Genomic DNA, 20,944 nt, shown 5'->3' on the forward strand with positions numbered 1-20,944 from the left:
GACTATGTTCCCACTGGCCGAAGAATGCATATTATGAACTGAACATCAAATGGATGGTAATATCAGACCCATGAATTCATTATAAAAAACAAATTATTGACTACTTTTGGAGGATTCTAGGAAACCAACAAATCATTTTGAAAACTGGTAATTAAAGGAAAGACTTAAGCATTTGTGTTACCTTTCCTAGATGAGCTCTACTTCAGGGCAATCACATAATTGATGAAAGCAAGTTTTTCTTTGGAAAAGTACTCCCACTGGAGTAAAAGAGAATTATAGAATTAAATATCGCAATGCCTAAGAAATTTATCAGATCAAGTCAATGGTGATCAATGGCTGATAAAACCACAAAAAGATTGACTCTAGTTAATTATATACCTACTGATCAAAGTACACACCACCACCCTGAAGTAGTCTTGCCTCCCAAAATCAAACCCGAACCTGCACAAGCATCTTGATCTAACCAACAATTTTGAGAAAACTACTAGCCTAGGTATAGTCTACAGATTAGAAGTTGACATGTCTGAAAAGAGAGAAATGCTTTTTTATATTTATTGGGGTTTTTAAATATAAAAATATATATAAAAAAATGGCTTATAACCCCACCATTTAGGTAACTGATTATCTTATTTTTAGAAAAATTATGTATATATATATGTATATGTATATAAACCCCTTGCCATCGAGTCAATTCTGACTCATAGCGACCCTATAGGACAGAGTAGAACTGCCCCATAGGGTTTCCAAGGAACGCCTGGTGGATTCGAACTGCCGACCTTTTGGTTATCAGCCCTAGCTCTTAACCGCTAGGCCACCAGGGTTTCCTAAAAAAAGAAAATATGTATATATATAAAACAGCATATATATGTTGTATGTGTACTGTATTTTCTTTTTGGGGTTGTGTGTATATATCCTTTAAAATATATATATTCCTCTTATTTACACTAAGCAAAATCTTTTCATATCAGAATATAGATCTGCCTCATATAAAAAATTACCATATAATCTATAGCATACATTTACCATAATTGCATCCCCCCCTATTGATGGGCATGCAAATCGTTCTTGATTTTAAATGATGTAATGAGTGCTGGCACCACTTTTTTTTTTTTTAATGAGTATCTTGGTACACATTTTCAAGGCACCGATAGTGAAAATTCCTAGCAGTGAAAGTACAGGATCAAAAACCATGTGCTTTTTTAAAGAGATATTTCTAAATTATCCTCAAAGAAAGTTTCACCAAAGTGCCCTCCATTTAGAGTGTATGAGACTTCCTGTTTCTCCAGGCCCTCACCAACAGTAGCTATTGTCAACCCTTGATGGAAATATTCTCACTCTAATAAATGAATGAGAAGTTATGTCATGCTCATGTTGATGGTAAATTCCCTCCCTCTTTTTTTTTTTAAATTTATAGCAGAGAAAATTTAGGTTTGTTGGTTCCAGTGTAATCCAAGCCACTGACCTTTCTTTTGCTTCAAATTGTCGTATCGTAGAATTTCAAATTTAAAAAAAAGTGTATAGTTTTTATAGCCTGTTGAAATCTGACTTTGCTAACCTTGAGTTTTCTGTGTTAATTAAATTAATTAGGTGAAATAATACTAGTTTGGGTTTTTTAAATAAATTTTTCCCTAGATCCACCTTGGAAATTTATTACAGAGCCACAGAACAAAAAATACAGTGGACCATTGCTCCAAAGAAAGGTTTTAAAGTTCAGATTTGTATGAATTTTTTTTTTTTTAGTGGTACAGTGGATCCTAACTTCTTCATTGCCCGTTACTCGGGATCTCGTCCCACCAGGACTTGTGCTTTTCTTCAACTGTGAAAAGCTTGCTATGTGCACTCCCTGTTCATAGTCTGAAAGACACAGGTTAACTGTTCCATCGTTTTAGTGCAAAGGTAAATATTGGTTCTTAATAACTCTTCTGTGGAGATCCCTGGCCACAGATCAGAAATGCCTTACATTGGAATGAGACCACCCAGAAGACATACAAATTGAATTTTGAGAATTGAAGTGAAGGTTACTTAAAAGATCATCCTTTCCCCAGCAGGATTTTATTAGAAAATTTGGATGATTTTGCCTTATATATGTTGTGAGTACATCTTTATTAAGTGCATGGTTTTAGATGGCTCCACAACATCCTAACATGTGATTCTCGAGCAAGTTATTTAAACTCTCTCCACCTTAATTCTCTCCCTCTCTTTTTTTTCCCTACCAAATGTCTTTAAAAAAAAAAAAAAACCTATATTGAGGTATATTTTACATATTTTATATTTCTCATGTACAATTCAATGATCTTAACAATTTTACTGAGTGGCGCAACTGTCACCACAAATCCATTTTACAAATTTTCACCCGTCCCACTCCCAACAAGATCTGCAAGCACTCGGCTGCTAGCTGGAAGGTCAGCAGTTCTAACTTACTAGCTGCTCTGTAGGGGAAAGATGTGGCAGTCTACTCCCATAAAGATTGCAGCCTTGGAAACCCTATGGGGACAGTTCTACTCTGCCCAGTAGGGTCGCTATGAGTTGGAAATGTCTCAAAGGCAATGGGTTTGTGGTGGTGGTGGTGCTGGTGTTTTTGGTTTAATAAGATCTTCATGCCCATTTGTAATTAATCCATGTTCCCAAGCCCCAGGCAACCACTAATATAATTTCTGTCTCTATAAATTTGCCTTTTCTGGCCAAAACCAAACCCATTGCCATCAAGCTGATTCCAACTCATAGCAACCATATAGAACAAGGTAGAACTGCCCCATAGGGTTTCCAAGGAGTGCCTGGTATATTCGAACTGCCAGCTTTTGGTTAGCAGCCATAGTTCTTAACAACTACACCACCAGGGTTTCCATTTCTGGCCATCTTATATAAATGGAATCATATAATGTGTAGTCTCTTATGTTTGCATCTTTCATTTAACATGTTTAAGGGGTTCATCCATGACACAGGATTTGTCAGTAGTCCCTTCCTTTTTAGTGCTGAATAATATTTTATTGTATGGCTATATTACATTTTGTTTTTCCATTTATGGGTTGATGGACTTTTAGGTTGTTTCCACTTTGGGGCCATTATGAATAATACTGCAATGTACATTCATGTACAAGTCTTTGTATGGACCTGTGTTTTTACTTCTCTTGGGCAGATACCTATTAATGGCATTTCTAAGTCATATGGTAGTTTTACATTTAACTTTTTAAGAAACCGACAAACTGTTTACCAAAGTGGCTACGTGATTTACATCCCACAAGCAATGTATTAGGGTTCTCATTTCTTCACATCCCAGCCATCATTTGTTATAGCCTGTCTTTTTATTTGGAGACTCTGGTGGTATAGTGGTTCAGTGCTACAGCTCCTAACCAAAAGGTTGGCAGTTCGAATCTACCAGGTGCTCCTTGGATACTCTATGGGGCAGTCGTACTCTATCCTATAGGGTTGCTATGAGTCAGAATCGACCCAACGGCGATGGGTTTGGTTTTGTTTTTTTGGTCTTATTTATTATAGCCATTCAGGTGGGTTTGAACTGTATGGTTTTAATTTTTCATTTCTCCAATGACCAACGATTTCAGCTTCTTTTCATATGCTTATTAGCCATTTGTATATCTTCTTTGGTGAAATGTCTGTTCATGTGCCTATTTTTTAATTGGGTTGTTTGTCTTATTATTGGGTTGTAATAGTTCTTTGTAAGTCCTGGATACAATCCTTTATCGTATATGTATTTTGCAAATATTTTCTTCCAATCTATTACTAGACTTTTCATTTTCTTAGAGTGTCTTTGTAAGTGCAAAAGTTTTGAATTTTGATGAAGTCCAGTTTACCAATTTATCCTTTTTTTTTTTTGTACTGTGCTTTTGACGTTCTATCTTTGAAGTCTTTGCCTAACCCAAGGTCTCAAAGAATTTATCAACCCACCAAGTTGATTTTACAACCTATTAATGTGTTATGAACCACAGTTTGGAAAACACTGTAGTGGAGAATAGTTTCATCTCTTCTAACCGTCAGATTCAGATTTATCTCAAGATGACCTCTATGGACAGGGCTTCAAATATATGAGTGACATTTTTTAATTTATTTGGTAGCAATGCCAATTTCTAAAAAATAGAACCTAGTAATTTATGAGGAACTCTGGTGGTGCAATGTCTAAGCGCTTGGCTGCTAACCAAAAGTTTGGTAATTCGAACCCACCCAGTGGCTCTGCAGGAGAAAGACCTGGCCATCTGCTTCCATTAAGATTACAGCCCAGGAAACCCTGTGGGGCAGTTCTACTCTGTCACATGGGGTCACTAAGAGTTGGAATCAACTCATTGGCACCCAACAACAACAATTTATATCATGCCCACCAAAAGCTTGTGTTTTAACCTTGCTTCTCTCCTTCTTTTCTTTAGTTCATTTATTATTTTTTCTATAGCTAATAGTAGAATCTACATTTCAGGCAGTGTATAGGTACTGGTAGTTAATGGTGAGTAAAAGCAGGCATGTATCCAGATGGCCTACTGAGGAAGAAAGGAGCTATTCCAAAAATACACAGGTAAATAACCCTGAATTATGTTAAATCCTGTGAATAAAAATACAGCATTGTATATAATGGGGGACCTGATCTAATCTGAAGTGTCGTAGAATAATCTTCTGTGAGAAGTGATACTTGAGCTGAGACCTGACAGATGAGTAGACTATAACCAGGCAATGGGTAGCGCTTTGAGTGCAAGGAGCAGTCACACCACATCGTAATCATCTAAGGCTGAAGGGGGCATAAGTTAGGTGAGAAAGGGGTGACCAACATGGCTGGAGTGCAGAAAATAAGCAGTAAGGATCTTGAAGATAAAACTGGAAATGTAAGCAAGGGCCAGAGCAAACAGTCCTTTTGATTATGGAAAGAGCCGAAGGGATTTACAAGGCTGAATAACATAATAAAGCTTACATTTTAAAACACAACTGCAATGTGGAGGATGGATTGGAAAGGTCCAAGATTATACAGAGAAGGCTAGTATTAGCCTATTGCAGTAAAAAAAATAGTCTAGGTCAAACATAACGGAGTATGGTGGTGGTCTGTTGTTACTTATCTTCTTTCTTACTTAGCAGGCACACTTTGCAATGAATTTTACATGCACTTGGCTAGACTTGTTAATTTCAGAGCTGTCAACGAAGAAATAAATAAGCTATGATATAGCATTTTTTTTTTATAGCATATGAAAAGAAAAAGAATATGGTGATGAAACAGTCAGCTCTGTGATGAATGTTTGAAATACAATGAAGCTCTTGCTCTTTTATGAGTAAAAAATCAGATTATGGCATGAACTTGCATATCCTGGTTCTCACCAAACACATTTTACTGGAGTATAGTTCTGAAAATCAAACACTATCATCTCGCCATCTGAAAGTTGAAGTCCTGAGATAGAGGGCTTGAGATATGAAGTGTTGAAGGAGAAAGATGTTTTTTAACTGCCAATGCTGGCTGCATGATTAAATAAATTTATATTTGTATTGGGTGAGGGAAGCCTGTTCCCTCTTGCCTAGACCTCTTCTCTCCTTTGATTAATAATACCCTGCGTGATTGAATACTGTTGTATTCTATTGTTGCCACAACAGACACCTTTATCAGTTTGTTCTTTGAATTAAAAATAGCTTAACCCAAAATCCAATAAAATTGTTCATTCAGGCTGAATTTAATAAAAACACTGTCCCTCTGTAGTGGTAAGTGGAGTAATGGGCGGGGAGTTTTCTGTGTCTATCATCTGGTTTCTGAGCTATACCCTACCTCCAGGGAGGAGCTTAGCACAGTCAACAGCAGGGAGTAAGCCTCTTTCTGCTCTGTATGCTAACCCACTCTGATTATGTTGTTTTCCATTGGCATGTGGTTTTGTTTATATTTAGCATTCTCTTCTCCCTTCTTTTGTTACCTAGCTATCACCCACCTAACCATTCCTACCTCATCTGCCACTTATCCCAAAAAACCTTGCTCACATCCTGTAAGCAATCATCCTTTCCAATATATTAGCTGAGAGCAGCCAAAGGGGCAACAGGTCCCAGGTATGATTACATATTAATTAGCACAATGTTGGTTACCATAAGTCCTGTAAAACACAATGAACAGAATTTACAGTGATGCAATTGGAAGGGATTGTGAACCAAACTGCCTAAATCCAGGGACCTTTCCTTTCCATTGGCCCATTAAACCGATGTGAGAGCTGACCAGCCTGCCATGGTATCAAGGTGAAGTATATCATTTCCTAGCAGACAATACCTAGGATGCACTCCTCAGATTTTTTAGAAAAGCACTTCTGTTTCAAACATCTAGCTCAATTAGCATAACATAGTTTATAATGAAAATGTTCTACGTTGTACTTTGGTGAGTAGCATCTGGGGTCTTAAAAGCTTGTGAACAGCCATCTAAGATACTCCACTGGTCTAACCCTATCAGGAGCAAGGGAGAATAAAGAAAGCCAAAGACTCAAAGGAAACATTAGTCCAAAGGACTAGTGGCCATGACTACCACAGCCTCCACCAGACTGAGTCCAGCACAACTAGATGGTACTCGGCTACCACCACTGACTGCTCGGATGGGGATCACAGTAGAGGGTCCCAGACAGAGCTGGAGAAAATTGTAGGACAAAATTCTAACTTGCAAAAAAAGACCAGACTTACTGGCCTGACAGACTGGAGAAACCCTGAGAGTATAGCCCCCAGGCACACTTTACCTCAGTACTGAAGCCACTCCTGAGGTTCACACTTCAGCCAAAGATTAGATAGGCCCATAAAACAAAACGAGACTAAAGAGGCACGCCAGCCCAGGGGAAAGGACTAGAAAGCAGGAGGGGACAGGAAAGCTGGTAATAGGGAACCCAACGTCGAGAAGGGAGAGTGTTGACATGTTGTGGGGTTGGTAATCAGTGTCACCAAAAATATGTGTACTAATTGTTGAATGAGAAGCTAGTTCTGTAAACCTTCATCTAAAGTACAATTTAAAAAAATTTTTTTGAAAAAAAAAAAAAGTCACTTCCATTTCTATCCAACTCCTCTAAGGGCTTACTTGCTGACATCTTTTATGTGAATCAGTCTTCAGTGATAAACAAAATTTTCTTTATCAAACAAATAGACATCGGGGACCTTTAGTCTTATTTTAAAATGTTACTGCCTTAGATTAATGCTTCATTGAATGTCTCCTTTTCTTTTGCTTGAAAGTCCCTTCTCCTTTAATACAATGATAATTATAAAGAAAAAAAATGTACTAAGTACGTTCTCTCATCATTGATATTCTACATTTATTTCCTGAGCAAATAATTTGCCATTAGGAATCAGCTTGCATCCCTGAGCACTGCTTGCAGGCGCTTCATTCCTTGATTCAAGTAAAATTTTAAAATGTGATCTCAGCGACATTATGTGTAAAGAAACACGTCAAAACAGTGTCGGCACAGAGAGTTTTACTGTGATTAGAAATCCTGTTTGTGCCTTCAGTGAAACAAAACAAATCATAGCTGTAGAGACACATTTTTACAGGAGGCTCTTTGCACATTGCAGAGGCCACTTCTGCCCTCCTGTGTCTCACTTCCTCCTTTAGTCACTCAACACCCCATCCTTCAGCTATAAAGCCCATGTTGAATTCTTGCTGTTTGCTGTTGGTAGCTGCCGTGGAGCCAGCTCTGACTCATGGTGACTCACGTACAGCAGAATGAAATACTGCCTCTCCTGCTCAGTCTTGACAACCAGCAGTATGCTTGGGTCCATTTGTTGGATTGGACCTCCTGTTTAAAGCCCTTCAATGTTTTCTCGATGCCTACGGAGGAGTGAACAAGCTCCTTCTCATGGGATCTGGTTTTTGTCTTCTCCAGGCCAGAGCTTTCCAATCATACTTGTGTCAACACATCTAAACTATTTCAGAAGAAGGCTTTGTCTTCTAGAGATGCTCTTTGAAATCTTCTGTTCAGTTCTTTCACTTCATCAGTTCCTAGTTTTGCTTTAGCTGCTCGATGTTCGAGAGCAAGTTTCAGAGTCTCCTCTGACATCCATCTTGGTCTTTTCTTTCTGGTCTGTGCTTAAATACGTGCTGTTTTTCTCTCTCAAATCTTACTTTTGTACATGGAGAACCCTTCGGCTCCACCATTTATTAAATGTGTAACGTTGTTCGAGTTACTTAAACTCCAGTGGGCCTTGATTTTCTCATTTGTAAAATGGGATTATAAGAGGATCCTTGTGGGGACTCACTGGGGTAATGCCTGTAGAGTGCTTCAGAGTGTGCCCCATAGAAATCACACAAGAGCAACATCAAGGGACGTTGTTGTTATTAGTTGTGTAGAGTTGACTCTGACTCATGGCGACTCCCTGCTCAACAGAAAAGAACATAGCCCAGTCCATAGCTTCACAGTTGTTGTTATACTCAAGCACATTGTTGCAGCCACTGTTTATTTTGAGTGCCTTCCAACTGAGGGGCTCATCTTCCACCACAATATCAGGTAATGTTCCTTGTTATCTTACAGTTACATTTGGAAGTAGATTGCCAGGGTTTTCTTTCTAGTCCGTCTTAGTCTGGAAGCTCTGCTGAAACCTGTGCACCATGGGTGACCCTGCTGGTATTTGAAATACTGGTGGCATAGCCTCCAGCATCATAGCAACATAGAAGCCAAGAGAATATGATAAACTGACAAACAGATGATGGATAGGATGTTAGCTGCTATTATTATTAACACAGTCCTTCAAAATTTAGCTCAAGCTTCACCTTTACTATGAAGTTTTCTCTTACCTCCGCATCTCTCAGGCTGAGTGAACTGCTTCCTTATACTGTGCACTTCATTCTTTATTACCCTTTTGATATGATTTTCTTATCATTCATGTGGGGCATAGTTTGCTATAATGTTGCTGGGCAATGAAGTATGGAAAAATAGGCATGGTAATGGTTCAAGGAGCTTCATAACTCGTATTTTATGGGTCTCCTGGAAAGGGTGGTTAGATTATGATTGTTAATGATAAATGAATAAATGGGATTTTATTTAACTCTCTGGCTTTTAGCTATGAATAATTCATTACCGTTAAGTCAATTCTGACTCATAGCAACCATAAGGGACAGAGTAAAACTGCCGCATAAGATTCCCCAGGAGCGGCTGGTGGATTCAAACTGCCAATCTTTTTGTTAGCAGCCAAGCTCTTAGCCACTGTGCCACCAGGGCTCTGCTTTTAGCTATGGACCGGGCAGTGTTCCATTCTGTTGTACATAGGGTTGCTATGAGTCAGAACCAACTAGGTGGCTAACAACAACAAACTAACAGATAATGAGTGCTTCTGATATGTCAGGCGTGGCACTTACCATTGTACTTATTCTTTACCTTGACCAAATGTGGTAGGTATTCTTATCATTCCTATTTTACATGTTAAAAAAGAAACTGAGAACCTAGTATTAGACCATCTACTACCAAAACCTGACCTCTTAACTCGAGAACTTCCTGCTCTGATTTATAAGGTCTCTTTAGCCTCTGGTGTTGTGTAGTGTGTAAAGGTATTTAATAAGTTTTCTTTACTAATGACGTTGCAGGTACTCCTTCCAAGATGAGGAAGACATGTTCATGGTGGTGGACCTCTTGCTGGGTGGGGACCTGCGTTATCACCTGCAGCAGAACGTTCACTTCCAGGAAGACACTGTGAAGCTCTTCATCTGTGAGCTAGCCATGGCCCTGGACTACCTGCAGAGCCAGCGCATCATTCACAGGTCAGTCGGGTCACCCAAGACACAGCCTTGAAATGAATGCACACAACCTGTTAAGTTCAACAAGTCATTGTTGAACTTGGCAGGTAATCCTCGTTTCATTCTTACAACGGCCCTTCGAGATAGGTTTATTGTCCCCATTTTGCAGATTAGAAAGCAATAACGACAGCTGGGCACATAGATGGTAAATGACAAACTAGGATCAATAAACATTGGTGCTATATTATGAGTAAGCCTAGACAAGGAGGAGAAAAAGGTGACATGTAGAGACATAATACATATTAATGAATTAATTGAAGCAGAACTGGAGGAGCAACAAGGAAGGAAGGAAACAGAAAGAGGAGAAAGATAATTTTTTTGGAGAGAGTATTTGGGTGCTTCTAACATCTGTCTGACATCCACCATGTACTGAGTTCATCCTTTGTGCACTGCAAATAGAAGTCAGCAAGAACAATGTGTTCCCCACACTTGGGGCATTCGTAGTAAATAAAGACACAAATAACACAAGCAGCTACAAGACCATGCAGACAGTAGAGAGGATAACACAACACATTTGTAAAATTTGCAGTTTTAATGATGATTTCCAGTATAATAGCTCATTTGATCTCTATAATAATGTATAAGTGATCAGAGCAGGTATGGTTAGTCCAGTATTCATTATGAGAAAAATGTGAATCAGAGACATCAAATACCATCCAGGTGTATTTAGGTAATCAAATTTTGAACCTAATCGCCATCATGAATTACACATATGAATTATATGTATCATTTAATGACACACCATTAAATGGAAAATCAACACCTGTGACTCTGTCTCTGTCGTCCCTCATTTTCAAAGAATTAGCTGAGAAGTTTTTAATCACAATTATGTCTCATGTAGTAAAAAATTGGTTACAATATTTGACCTCCATCAGTTGAAATTTGTCTGGATTAGTACAGAGCCTGTGAATGAAGATGTAACATCACAGTTTATAATTTTTTATGCAGCAAGCCAAACAAGGACCAATCCCCCCTTTTTGTGGGGGGGGGGGGGTTGGATTTTAGCCCTGTACACTTACATAGTTGTTATTTAATTTCCTGTCTTCAGGAGGGCTATTTGTATTGGAAATGATCTCTTCAGTCAACAGATAAATGGAAAGTGGACCAGTTAACATGTAGAATCTCGGAAGTGAATTTACACACCTGGTGTTCTGTCAATAACTGAAAATTCCATTCACAGGCAGTGTTTCCCCTGTACTGGCTTTCTAATCCCTCTTGGTTCTTTCTGAGGAGAAGCTCTTCATAGGTATAGTTTGTGGAATCTCTCTCAGAGCCTTCATGCTTACTCATCCTCTCAAACATTGCTAAACCCAACCTATTATTTTGGTTGCTTACATCACAGATATTAGAAAAGAGACAGTTACTATGAGAAGCCAACAGGGCCTAAGAGTACCTTTTCACACTTTCTCCTTTCACTGTTTACATTTGGGCCCTGTGTCTCTTTCCTCTGGGCTCCATTTTCTCTGTCATCACAAGTCAGGATGTTCTGAGCATTTTTACCATGTGCCTAGAACAGGGTTCCCAGAGGAATTTAGAGGGAAACAAAAAACCAACAACCTTCATACAATTTTTATCCTCAAGGAGCTTACTAATACCAACTATCATTTTTCCTGTCCTTCTGTCCCTTACTCTTTATAGTTCTCATCATCTCAGGATGAACGAAATTTTGCCACTTAAAGCAGGAACTAAAGATTAATATTCTTTCCCTGTGCTTTATACATCCACAATTATTACTCAGCTCCCATCTTCAGAAGGACCCATTTGTACTGAAATATCCCCTCATCATGGCAAATGAATGAAAGGCAAACATAGTGACATTTTGAGTGCAATATTTCCTTGGAAACTCTATGGGGAAGTTCTACTCCATCCTATAGGGTGGCTATGAGTTGGAATAGACTCGAGGGCACTGAGTTTTTTATTAAAATGGAGTGACATCATCCTGGAGTGAAAAAACACTTCAGCTGTAATAATATCGCCTGTCTTCTCTACCCCACCTACCCACGTGTTACATTTTACAGCCTGTCATAGTCCCTTATACCTGGCCTTTGCAGTTTTGGGTGTGCAGTTACTTAATTCACGTCTGTCTCCTCTACTATATTGTAAACTCTGTTAGAGCCATCTGAATATCGTTTTTCAAAGTATAACCAGTGTCTGATGAAAAGGTATGAATGAATGGAAACTGCCTGAACCAAATGAAGGACTGATTGACTAGAGGCCCAGGCTTACAAAGAGGAGAGACAAAATAAAATATAAGCCATTAAAGCCAAGCAACTTCAGATCTACCTTGGTCTTTTGATGATTTGCGGTAAACATATAATTTGTCACCCAAATCAGGGTACTCGTGAGAGCTAAATGAGGCACTATTAGTAATTATGCTGGGAAAACAGCAAAGCCCATAAAAGGCACTCAAGACATATATCAGCATCATCAAGGCCATCATAAGTGTGACCAAATAGATCTTTTATTTCTGACAATGCTCTGATAACCAGAACTATCTGCACTCAGGGTAACCAGTAAACAGTTGCTGTCAAGTTGATACCTACTCATAGTGACCCCATGTTTGTCAGAGTAGAACTGTGCTCCACAGGATTTTCAATGGCTGAGTTTTCAGAAGTAGATCAGCAGGCCTTTATTCCAAGACCCTCTGAGTAGACTCAAACCTCCTATCTTTCGGTTAGCAGCTGAGTGAATTTCCTGTTTGTAGCACCCAGAGACTCTCCCCTCAGAGTACCAGATACCTAACTGCAGTGTTATCAATTTGAAGTGGTATCAAATGGCTTAAAAATCATGTATATGTGTAGAATAAGGAATTTAAATAATAATGGTGGCACGCTGAAGCTGAGACTCGTGAGTAGAATTAAAAGCACAAAGAACAATACAGAAGAGATACAGGCTTCTGAGTATTGCGAGTCTCTTTAAAATTTCTTCCTTCAAAAAAATTAGCACTGATTTCATTGAATCTAAGATGATAAGACAAACAAAACAACCCATTATCTATTTAGACGACCCTATGGATTGGATTGTAAGACACACCCTGAGTCCCAAGTTATTAAAGAGTGAATGGAAAAAATATTGATGAAATCCAAAAGACTCTCCAGATAAGGAGAGACCATCTTCATAAAACAGCAGATATAATATAAGCTACTGCTTAACCTTCAGATTAAAAACTACATTTTGCCTCTGGACATGATAGAAGATTCAAAATAATCCACAAGCAGTCAGTAGGAGCAGAAGTAGGCTGCCATTTACTGAGCGCTTCCTGGGTGCTAAACCCTTGATGTGAATTACTTCACTTAATCTTCCCACAACCTTAGGAGGTTGATGGTGTTACTGTCCCCATTTTACAGTTGAGGGAACTCTGCTACAGAAAGTTCAACTAACTTGCCCAAGGTCACACATCTAGCAAGTAGGTAAGGCATCACTTTAAAGAAATTCAGAGCCCATCAGCACTCCCCAGAGCCCCTGGACAGTGCAAATACTTAGGCGTCGGCTACTAACCAAAAAGTTGGCAGTTCAAATTCACCCAGAGGCACCTCAAAAGAAAGGCCTGGTGATCTGCTTCTGAAAAATTAAGCCATTGAAAACCCCATGGGTGCAGTTCTACTCTGAAACACATGAGGTTGCCATAAGTCGGAGTTAACCTGAAGGCAACTGGTTTAAGAACTCGCCGCCTGATGGTGCTTAGCACCATTGTAGGCCTCGAAGAGGGCTTGTTCGGTAGAAGGATAAGGTGTGGTCATCTGCATCCAGTCACCCAGGGTTGGTTGCACAGGCCAAGATGATGCATGTGGCAGCAACAGGTGAAAGAACAGCATAAAACTGGAAGCCAAATTTTATGGGTAAAACTGGAGGACTTCACAGAAGATGGTTTGGGGTAGCAAAACAAAGAATCATGAGAATGTAGAGGGTTTAAAGAGATTTTAATTGTCAAAGCAGAAAGGAAGTCTAGTCCAGGTAAGGAGAGCTAACTGAATGAAATTACTCATTTGTCTCCCTGTGGTAACATTGAATGGTCTCTGTTTTTTTTTTTTTTTTTCACACTTGCAGACCTCCTGCCTGCAATGTCTAGCTTATTTTTTAAAACACCATGGGTCCTGTTTCTGCTATGAATTCCAAGTGAAACATAAATGGACTTTTGTTTTGTTTTCTTCATGTATTGTTTTACTATTCACAGTCTTTTTTTTTTTTTATAGGTTCCTAATTATGTTTTTTTTTTTTTTAATTATGTAGAATATTTGGCAATTATTTTCAGTTTCAGAATCCTTTCTTTCTCTAGTCCCTGTGAGGGATACAGGGTTGCATAACACTCACTCATTTTGAATTGTACACCTAGACAATTTTCTGATTAGTCAAGAAGCCAAAGTTTTGTGTGTGCATGTGTGTGTGCATGTGTGTGTGTGTGTGTGTGTGTGTGTGTGTGTGTAAAGCTTGAAAAACAGCTTTAGCTCCCAAGTTATGGCCAGTTTCTACTTTGAAATTCCCTTATGCTTACTTTAGATCAGTTAATGAAGATTTTAAAATGTTAACAAAATGGCCGTTTTCTTTTACTAAAAAAAAAAAAAGAAGAAGAAGAAAAAACTAATTACAGTCATTACTATGGGGATAGTACTCTTTGATTTGCTGATAGTCTTTCCAAAGAATGTTCTGATGGAAACTAATTACTACACTCCAAAGACAAATTTGTATTCGTTCCCATGTCATATGTTAAAGGAGACTGAATTACTAATTTGAGCTAATGGGATAAATCTCATGTTGTTGTTGTTAGGTGTCCTCCATTCGGTTCCAACTCATAGTGCCACTATGTATAACAAATTGAAACACTGCCCAGTCCTGCCCATCCTCTCAGTCTTTGCTGTGTTTGAGCCCATTGTTGCAGCCACTGTGTCAGTCTATTTCATTGGAGGTCTTCCTCTTTTTTGCTGACCCTCTACCTTATCAAGCTTGATGTCCTTCTCCAGGGACTGGTCCCTCCTGATAAATTGTCCAAAGTATTAAAATGAAATCTTGCCAGCCTCACTTCCAAGGAGCACTCTGGTTGTACTTCTGGCAGTCCACAGTATAGTCAATATTCTTCACCAACACCATAATTAAAAAACATCAATTCTTCTTTGGTCTTCCTTATTTATCATTTCCTTATTGCACATACAATAAGAGCTGTGCTAATCAGCATTTTGCACACATGGTGAAATTTTATACTCAACAGTCCTATGATTAGGTTAAGTAACTTGACTAACATCACATAGTTAGTATACGGGCACCAGACTCAAACCTAGGATTATCTGATTCGAAGGCCCTACTCTTAATAAGGCACCCTTAGTTTCACTCTTATGAAAATAATAGACATCCTTAAGATCAGACGAGCTATTTAGTGCTGTTTACCCAATAGCAAGTGGGGGCAGTAGTGGTTCAGTGGTAGAATTCTTGCCTTCCGTGCAAGAGACCAGGGTTCAGTTCCTGGCCAGTGTACCTCAGGCACAGCCACCACCCATCTGTCAGCCAGTGAAAACCCTATGGATCACAACATTCCATTGTGCATAGGATCACCCTGAGTCAGGAGTCAACTCAATGACAGCTAACAACAATGACCCAATAGCAACAAACTTTATTTTAGATACAGGTTTTTGTTGGTAGATTTTTATACTTTTACTGCCTCTTTCTTAGCTGTCAAGCATTCACTCTTCACTTCTCTTGTGGGTGCTACTCAGAGCAGGTGCTGTCTTCACTCCTGATATGCTGCTTCCAATATATTATAGGATGGGATATAAAATAACAAAACCCATTATAACTGTTTGTAAAATTATAATAATTAGGGATAAGTGAGGACCCAGGAGGATATACATTAAGTCAAGTCCATTAGCTTCAGTCTATGGTAACCTATTATACGCTTCTTGGAGACTGTTTACTTTTTTATTTCAGGCATGGCAAAATATTTCAGATATCTGTGGCTTTTTAATATCATTTCTCTGGACCAAGGTGTCTTGTTTTGCTTTTAAATATTTGTAAAGGAAGTTTAATCACTTCCAGTTTACCAAAGCAGGCATTGTCCAGTATGAGAAAATTAGAAGCCTAAAAATAATTATCAATTATCTGATGACTTATATTTGGTATGCTCCTCTCGATGCTGGCTTTCTCTCTTTTGGTGAGTAATAATATTTTGTGATTATTGTAGTGGTGGAGAAAAGATTTTGTTTCAAGCAACCATTTTCTGTGGGGTGGTTAAGAAAATGCCCTTCTTTTGTTTTATTTTCTTATTTTGTTTTGGTAAATCTTCTCATTATTGGCTCACAAGCCATTGCCAGTGTTCTCTTTTTCTAACTCCCATAGCAGAAGGGCCACTTGAGCCTCAAAAACAAAATGGTAGTGCAGTAATGAGGGTATTAGGTTGATGTGTTCTACTCAGCACCTGCTCCCAAGCTACCAAATAATGAATGAGCATGAATTACACATTGTGAAAACAGGAGAATCTGCCTTCTTTCTATTATGCATCAGGCAATTTCAAAAGGAGCTTTGAAACTGTGCTTCCCACACAAGGGCACCCATTCGTGAAAGCCCAGGTGAAAAAGGCAAAGAACTGCTTGTTTACAGGTTAACATTTAACCAGCCTGAGCTGAGCTTTCAATCATTTCTTTAAGGTTAAGAGTTTAATTAATATGCAACCTATGAATTTGTCCAAATTAAATTTTGCTTTTCCTAGGATACAATTTAATACAAAGATTAAGCTTCATTCTTTCTGTTTTAGTAATTTAATGCATAGTTTTAATCACTCAGATGCTAGCACCTAGCTCTTTTTTTTTTTTTATTGTGGTGAAAATATATGCAACAAAGCATATGCCAATTCAACAATTTCTACATGTATAATCCAGTGACATTGATTACCTCCTTCAAGTTTCACAACCATTCTCTGTAACTTTTTTCCCAAATTATTCTACCACCATTAACATAAACTCAGTGGCCCCTAAGCAAAAATTTTCCCTCTCCTCTACCCCCCCACCTCTGGTAACCATTAATAGTCTTTGATTTCTATAACAAAACAAAACAAAAAAAAGTTGCTGTCAAGTCAATTCTGACTCATAGCAACTCTACAGGACAGAGTAGAACTGTCCCATAGGGTTTCCAAGTCTATAATCTTTACAGGGAGCTCTGGTGGTGCAGTGGTTAAGAGCTTGGCTGCTATCCACAAGGTTGGCAGTTCGAATCTACCAGCCACTCCCTGGAAGCCCTATGGGGCAATTCTACTCTGTCCTGTAGAGTTACTGAGTCATAATCAACTCGACAACAATGGGTTTGGTTTTCTGGTTTGACTCTTTACAGAAGCAGACTGCCACATCTTTCTCCCTTGGAGCACCTCGTGGGTTCCAACCGCTAACCTTTTGGTTAGCAGCCAAGTGCTTTAACCATTGCGCCACCAGGGTTCCTTTCATTTCTGTATATTTGCTTATTTTATATAAGTGAAATTTGTCCTTTTGAAACTAACTTATTTTGCTCAGTATGATGGCAGGTACATAGTTCTTAAATAGAGCTTTGAAGAAAAAATAGTTTCTGTCCTCTGAGCACTTACAATTTGGTTAAGGAGATAGATAATAAACAAGTAAGAAAATATATAAGTAACTATATTAGTTATAAATTGTGTTTAATGTTTTAAGGGAAATAAACAAGGACCTAAGAAGGACCATACAGGTTTGGGGCGGAGGCTACTTTAGCATGGTGTGCGCAGAAACCTGGCCAAGTAAGTAGCAATTGAGATAAGGCTTGGAGGACAAGTGGCTCTGTGGTGGAAATTTGTGATGCTCTAAGGAATCGACTTGAGGGCACTGGTGTTTCTGGGAAGGTGGAAGCTCATTATGTTCTGAAGCAGAACAGAGGTCTCCATGGTTGGAACATGTGAGAAATGGGCAGAGTGGTCTAAGACCTGTTGAGAGAGGTGAGCCAAGTCACACCATCTTACCATGTTCAAGCAAATATGCTAGCTCAACCTTGTATTATTACTATTATTACTGCTCGTATCATTCCTTGTATTGTTTCTTATTTGTGCTTTAGTGAAAATACAGAGTCAGTGAGAAAGTGGCACATATTTGGATCTGTTATCAGTTTGGAAATAAGGGTACCGAGTTCACCATGGGTGAACAGAGAATACCATGGGTGGTGTGAGTGGTAGGTGAATGTGGATGGAAATGGTAGAGAATGGTCTCCATTAGCGTTCTATTTAATAGCAAAGTCACAGGATGCCACAGGAGTCACACAACATTGAGGCAAGAAAGAACCATGCATGATTACCATTCCAGCCTGCTCACTGTATACATAAGAGGTTGATATACTTTTTCTGTAAAAGTCTAGATAGTAAATATTTTAGATTTTGCAAGTCATATGATGCCTTTTGCAACTAATCAACTCTGCTATTAGAGAGGGAAAACAGCCATAGACAATATACGAACAAATGAGCATGACTATAGGGTTGCTATGAATTGGAATCAGCTTGAGGGTGCACAACAACAACATGTTCCAATAAGGAGTCCCAGGATGGTAAAAACTGTTAACACACTTGTTTGCTAACTGAAAGATTGGAGGCTCGAGCCCACCCAGAGTCACCTCAGAGAAAAGGCCTGGCCATCTACTTTGGAAAAATCAAACATTGAAAACTGTGTGGAGGACTGTTCTTCTCTGACACACACAGGGTCACCATGAGTCAGAGCGACTAGGCAGTGACTGGTTATACTAGTTGGCGTTCCAATAAAAGTTTATTTATGGACACTGATATTTGAATTTCACATATTTTTCATCTGTCACGAAAAAGTGTTCTTCTTTTGATTGTTTTCATCTATTTTAAAATGTAAAACAATTCTGAGCTCAAGGGCAATACAAACACAGGCTATGGACTAAGTTTGGCCCAAGGGCTGTAGTTTGTTAATCCTGGTATAGATGACAAAATAGAGGCTGAAAGAAGTAAGTGATATACCCACAGTCACAAAGTAAATCAGAGCCAGGGGTTGGACAAGAGTCCATGAGTTCTAGCTATAAGACTGGTTCTTTTTTTTTTTTTTTTAAAAACTGGCATCTTTTTCAGTGATGATAAAAGTCATTTATAATATAAAGGTACTTACGTAGTACTTTATATGATTAAAATAAATAAAAATAGTACAAGTTTATTTTAGAAAATTTTGGAAAATATAGAAAAGTATAAAAAAAAATAGCAGGGAATAAAAACCCAGTGGTAATCCATTTGGTTTTCTTTTACTCTTACTTGGTTGTGCTTTATATTTTTACAGAATTATCACTATACATACCAGTTGCCATCAAGTCAATTCTGATTTATGGCAACCACACGTATGTCAGAGCAGAACTGTGTTCCATAGGGTTTTCCATGGCTTATTTTTTTGGCAGTAGATTACCAGGCCTTTCTTCTGAGTTGTATCTGGGTGGACTCAAACAGCCAGCCTTTTGGTTAGCAGGTAAGGGCATTAACTGTACCACCCACGTACTCTTCCTCATAAGATAATAAATCTTTATTGTTTAAACCAGTGTGAACTAGGTGTTTCTTTATTTTTGAGACTGCAACATGTTTTGTAATATAACTCTGAGACTCAGTCCCTCTTTTGTGAATTGGAGATAGTAATAGTATCTACTTTATATAGTTGTTTGGAGGATTTAATGAAACGATGCAGGTAAAACTCTTGGCACAACATCTGGCACATAATACTTGCTCAACTAACTTTCAGATAACATTGAACAAATAATTAGGTTTCGAGATGCTAAGTAATTTGCCCAAGGTTGCCTCTCCAGTAAGTGACAGAGGCATTTGATAACTCTAATGACCTTTATTGCTTTTGACAAACACCATGCAAATAACTCACTGTGGGCATGTGAACATCACAGTGGACAACTGCATGACAGGACTGAGTATGTAAAATATTTTTATAATACAATGTGTACTATTTTATACATATACACCAATGTACTGGTCTTAGTTTCTTTGAGCTGCCCCATGCCCATCTCTCTCCTTGTTGGAAGGATTGTGGAAGAAATTCTGACTTCAGATGAAGATAGGACTTGTTGACCTCTGTATTAATCTTCATCCCTAATGGCCTATGGTTTTGTAGAAATGGTTTTGTAATGGCCCATGATTGTTCTTATTTAACTGTCTGGAAACTCTATGGGGCAATTCTACTCTGTCCTATAGGGTCACAATGAGTCGCAATTGGCTTGATGGCAATGGGCTTGGTTTGGTTTAGTACAAAGAAGATAATTGAAGGCAAATGGATGTAACATATTACTATTAATTAAGAGCTGTACTTATTAAACATTTACTATGTTCTAGACACTGTGAATACATTAGAATTTATCCTTTTTACCGTATGGCGAAACCAGGATTTGAACACAGGCTGTGCAAATCCAGAACCCTACTCTAAAGCTGGCAGAAGTCATAGCAGTGGGACTCCAGATAGATAAATAATTGGCCATGAAGTCTAAAAGTGAGCGGAAGAAAGCACCAGAGACCTGATGTCAGAGACAACAACCTCGAAGGAAGAAAGATGTGATAATCAGCTTCCATAAAGATTTATAGACTTGGAAACCCTGTGGGGTAGTTCTATTCTGTTCTATAGGATTGCTATGAGTTGGAATCAACTCAATGACAGTGGGTTTTGGTTTTTAGTGGGGGTTAAAGGAAATAATTCATGTAATATACCTATCACAGTTTCTAGCACATAGTTCATAATCAATGTTGGCCCTACTATAAGCTTGAACTCCTTTTACGATAATAAAGCAAAACATCTTAGGGTGTACGCTAGGTGGTTTTATTCTGTGACTTTTTTCTGCCAGGCACAGTAGTCCTCTCATCTCTGGGACTTCCACAGGCTAATGGGTTCACAGTCTGCTCTGGAAAGACGGAGATATTCCTTTCTGCTTTCTTTTGTTTATTCTCTTGCTGCCAGGAGGAGTTAATTAGTTTCATTTTCAAGTAGTAAGTTTATTTTTCTTACTGCTAGAGAAGGTACCTACTTTCAGCTCTGGAGCTGAAATAGAGCAAACTACTTTTCACTTCTAATTGAATACTCCTCTCCTCTCCTTTATTAAAAAAAAAAAAAATTCCAGAAGCCCTCTCGTGGCACTTTGTCTGTTATCATCAGCATACCAGGGTTGATCTTGTTCTCTTTTGGTTCCTCCTAATTTGTAGATCTCTTGCTTATCCCGTAATGGTACATCTCTTCATTTAAACCCAGCTGGTGT

The 20,944-nt window shown here is 38.6% G+C and overlaps 1 protein-coding gene across 1 annotated transcript in view; it reads left to right on the plus strand.

Moving 5' to 3' along the window:
• Nucleotides 1–20,944, plus strand: part of STK32A (serine/threonine kinase 32A) — a 154,710-nt gene that overhangs the window by 66,281 nt on the left and 67,485 nt on the right. The window contains exon 4 of the mRNA XM_049858564.1: nucleotides 9,512–9,685. Within this exon, the coding sequence (XP_049714521.1) occupies nucleotides 9,512–9,685 (174 nt within the window). The remainder of the gene's footprint in view (nucleotides 1–9,511; nucleotides 9,686–20,944) is intronic.

The sequence above is a fragment of the Elephas maximus genome, chromosome 2 (assembly GCF_024166365.1).
Source record: "Elephas maximus indicus isolate mEleMax1 chromosome 2, mEleMax1 primary haplotype, whole genome shotgun sequence".
Lineage (NCBI taxonomy): Eukaryota > Metazoa > Chordata > Mammalia > Proboscidea > Elephantidae > Elephas > Elephas maximus.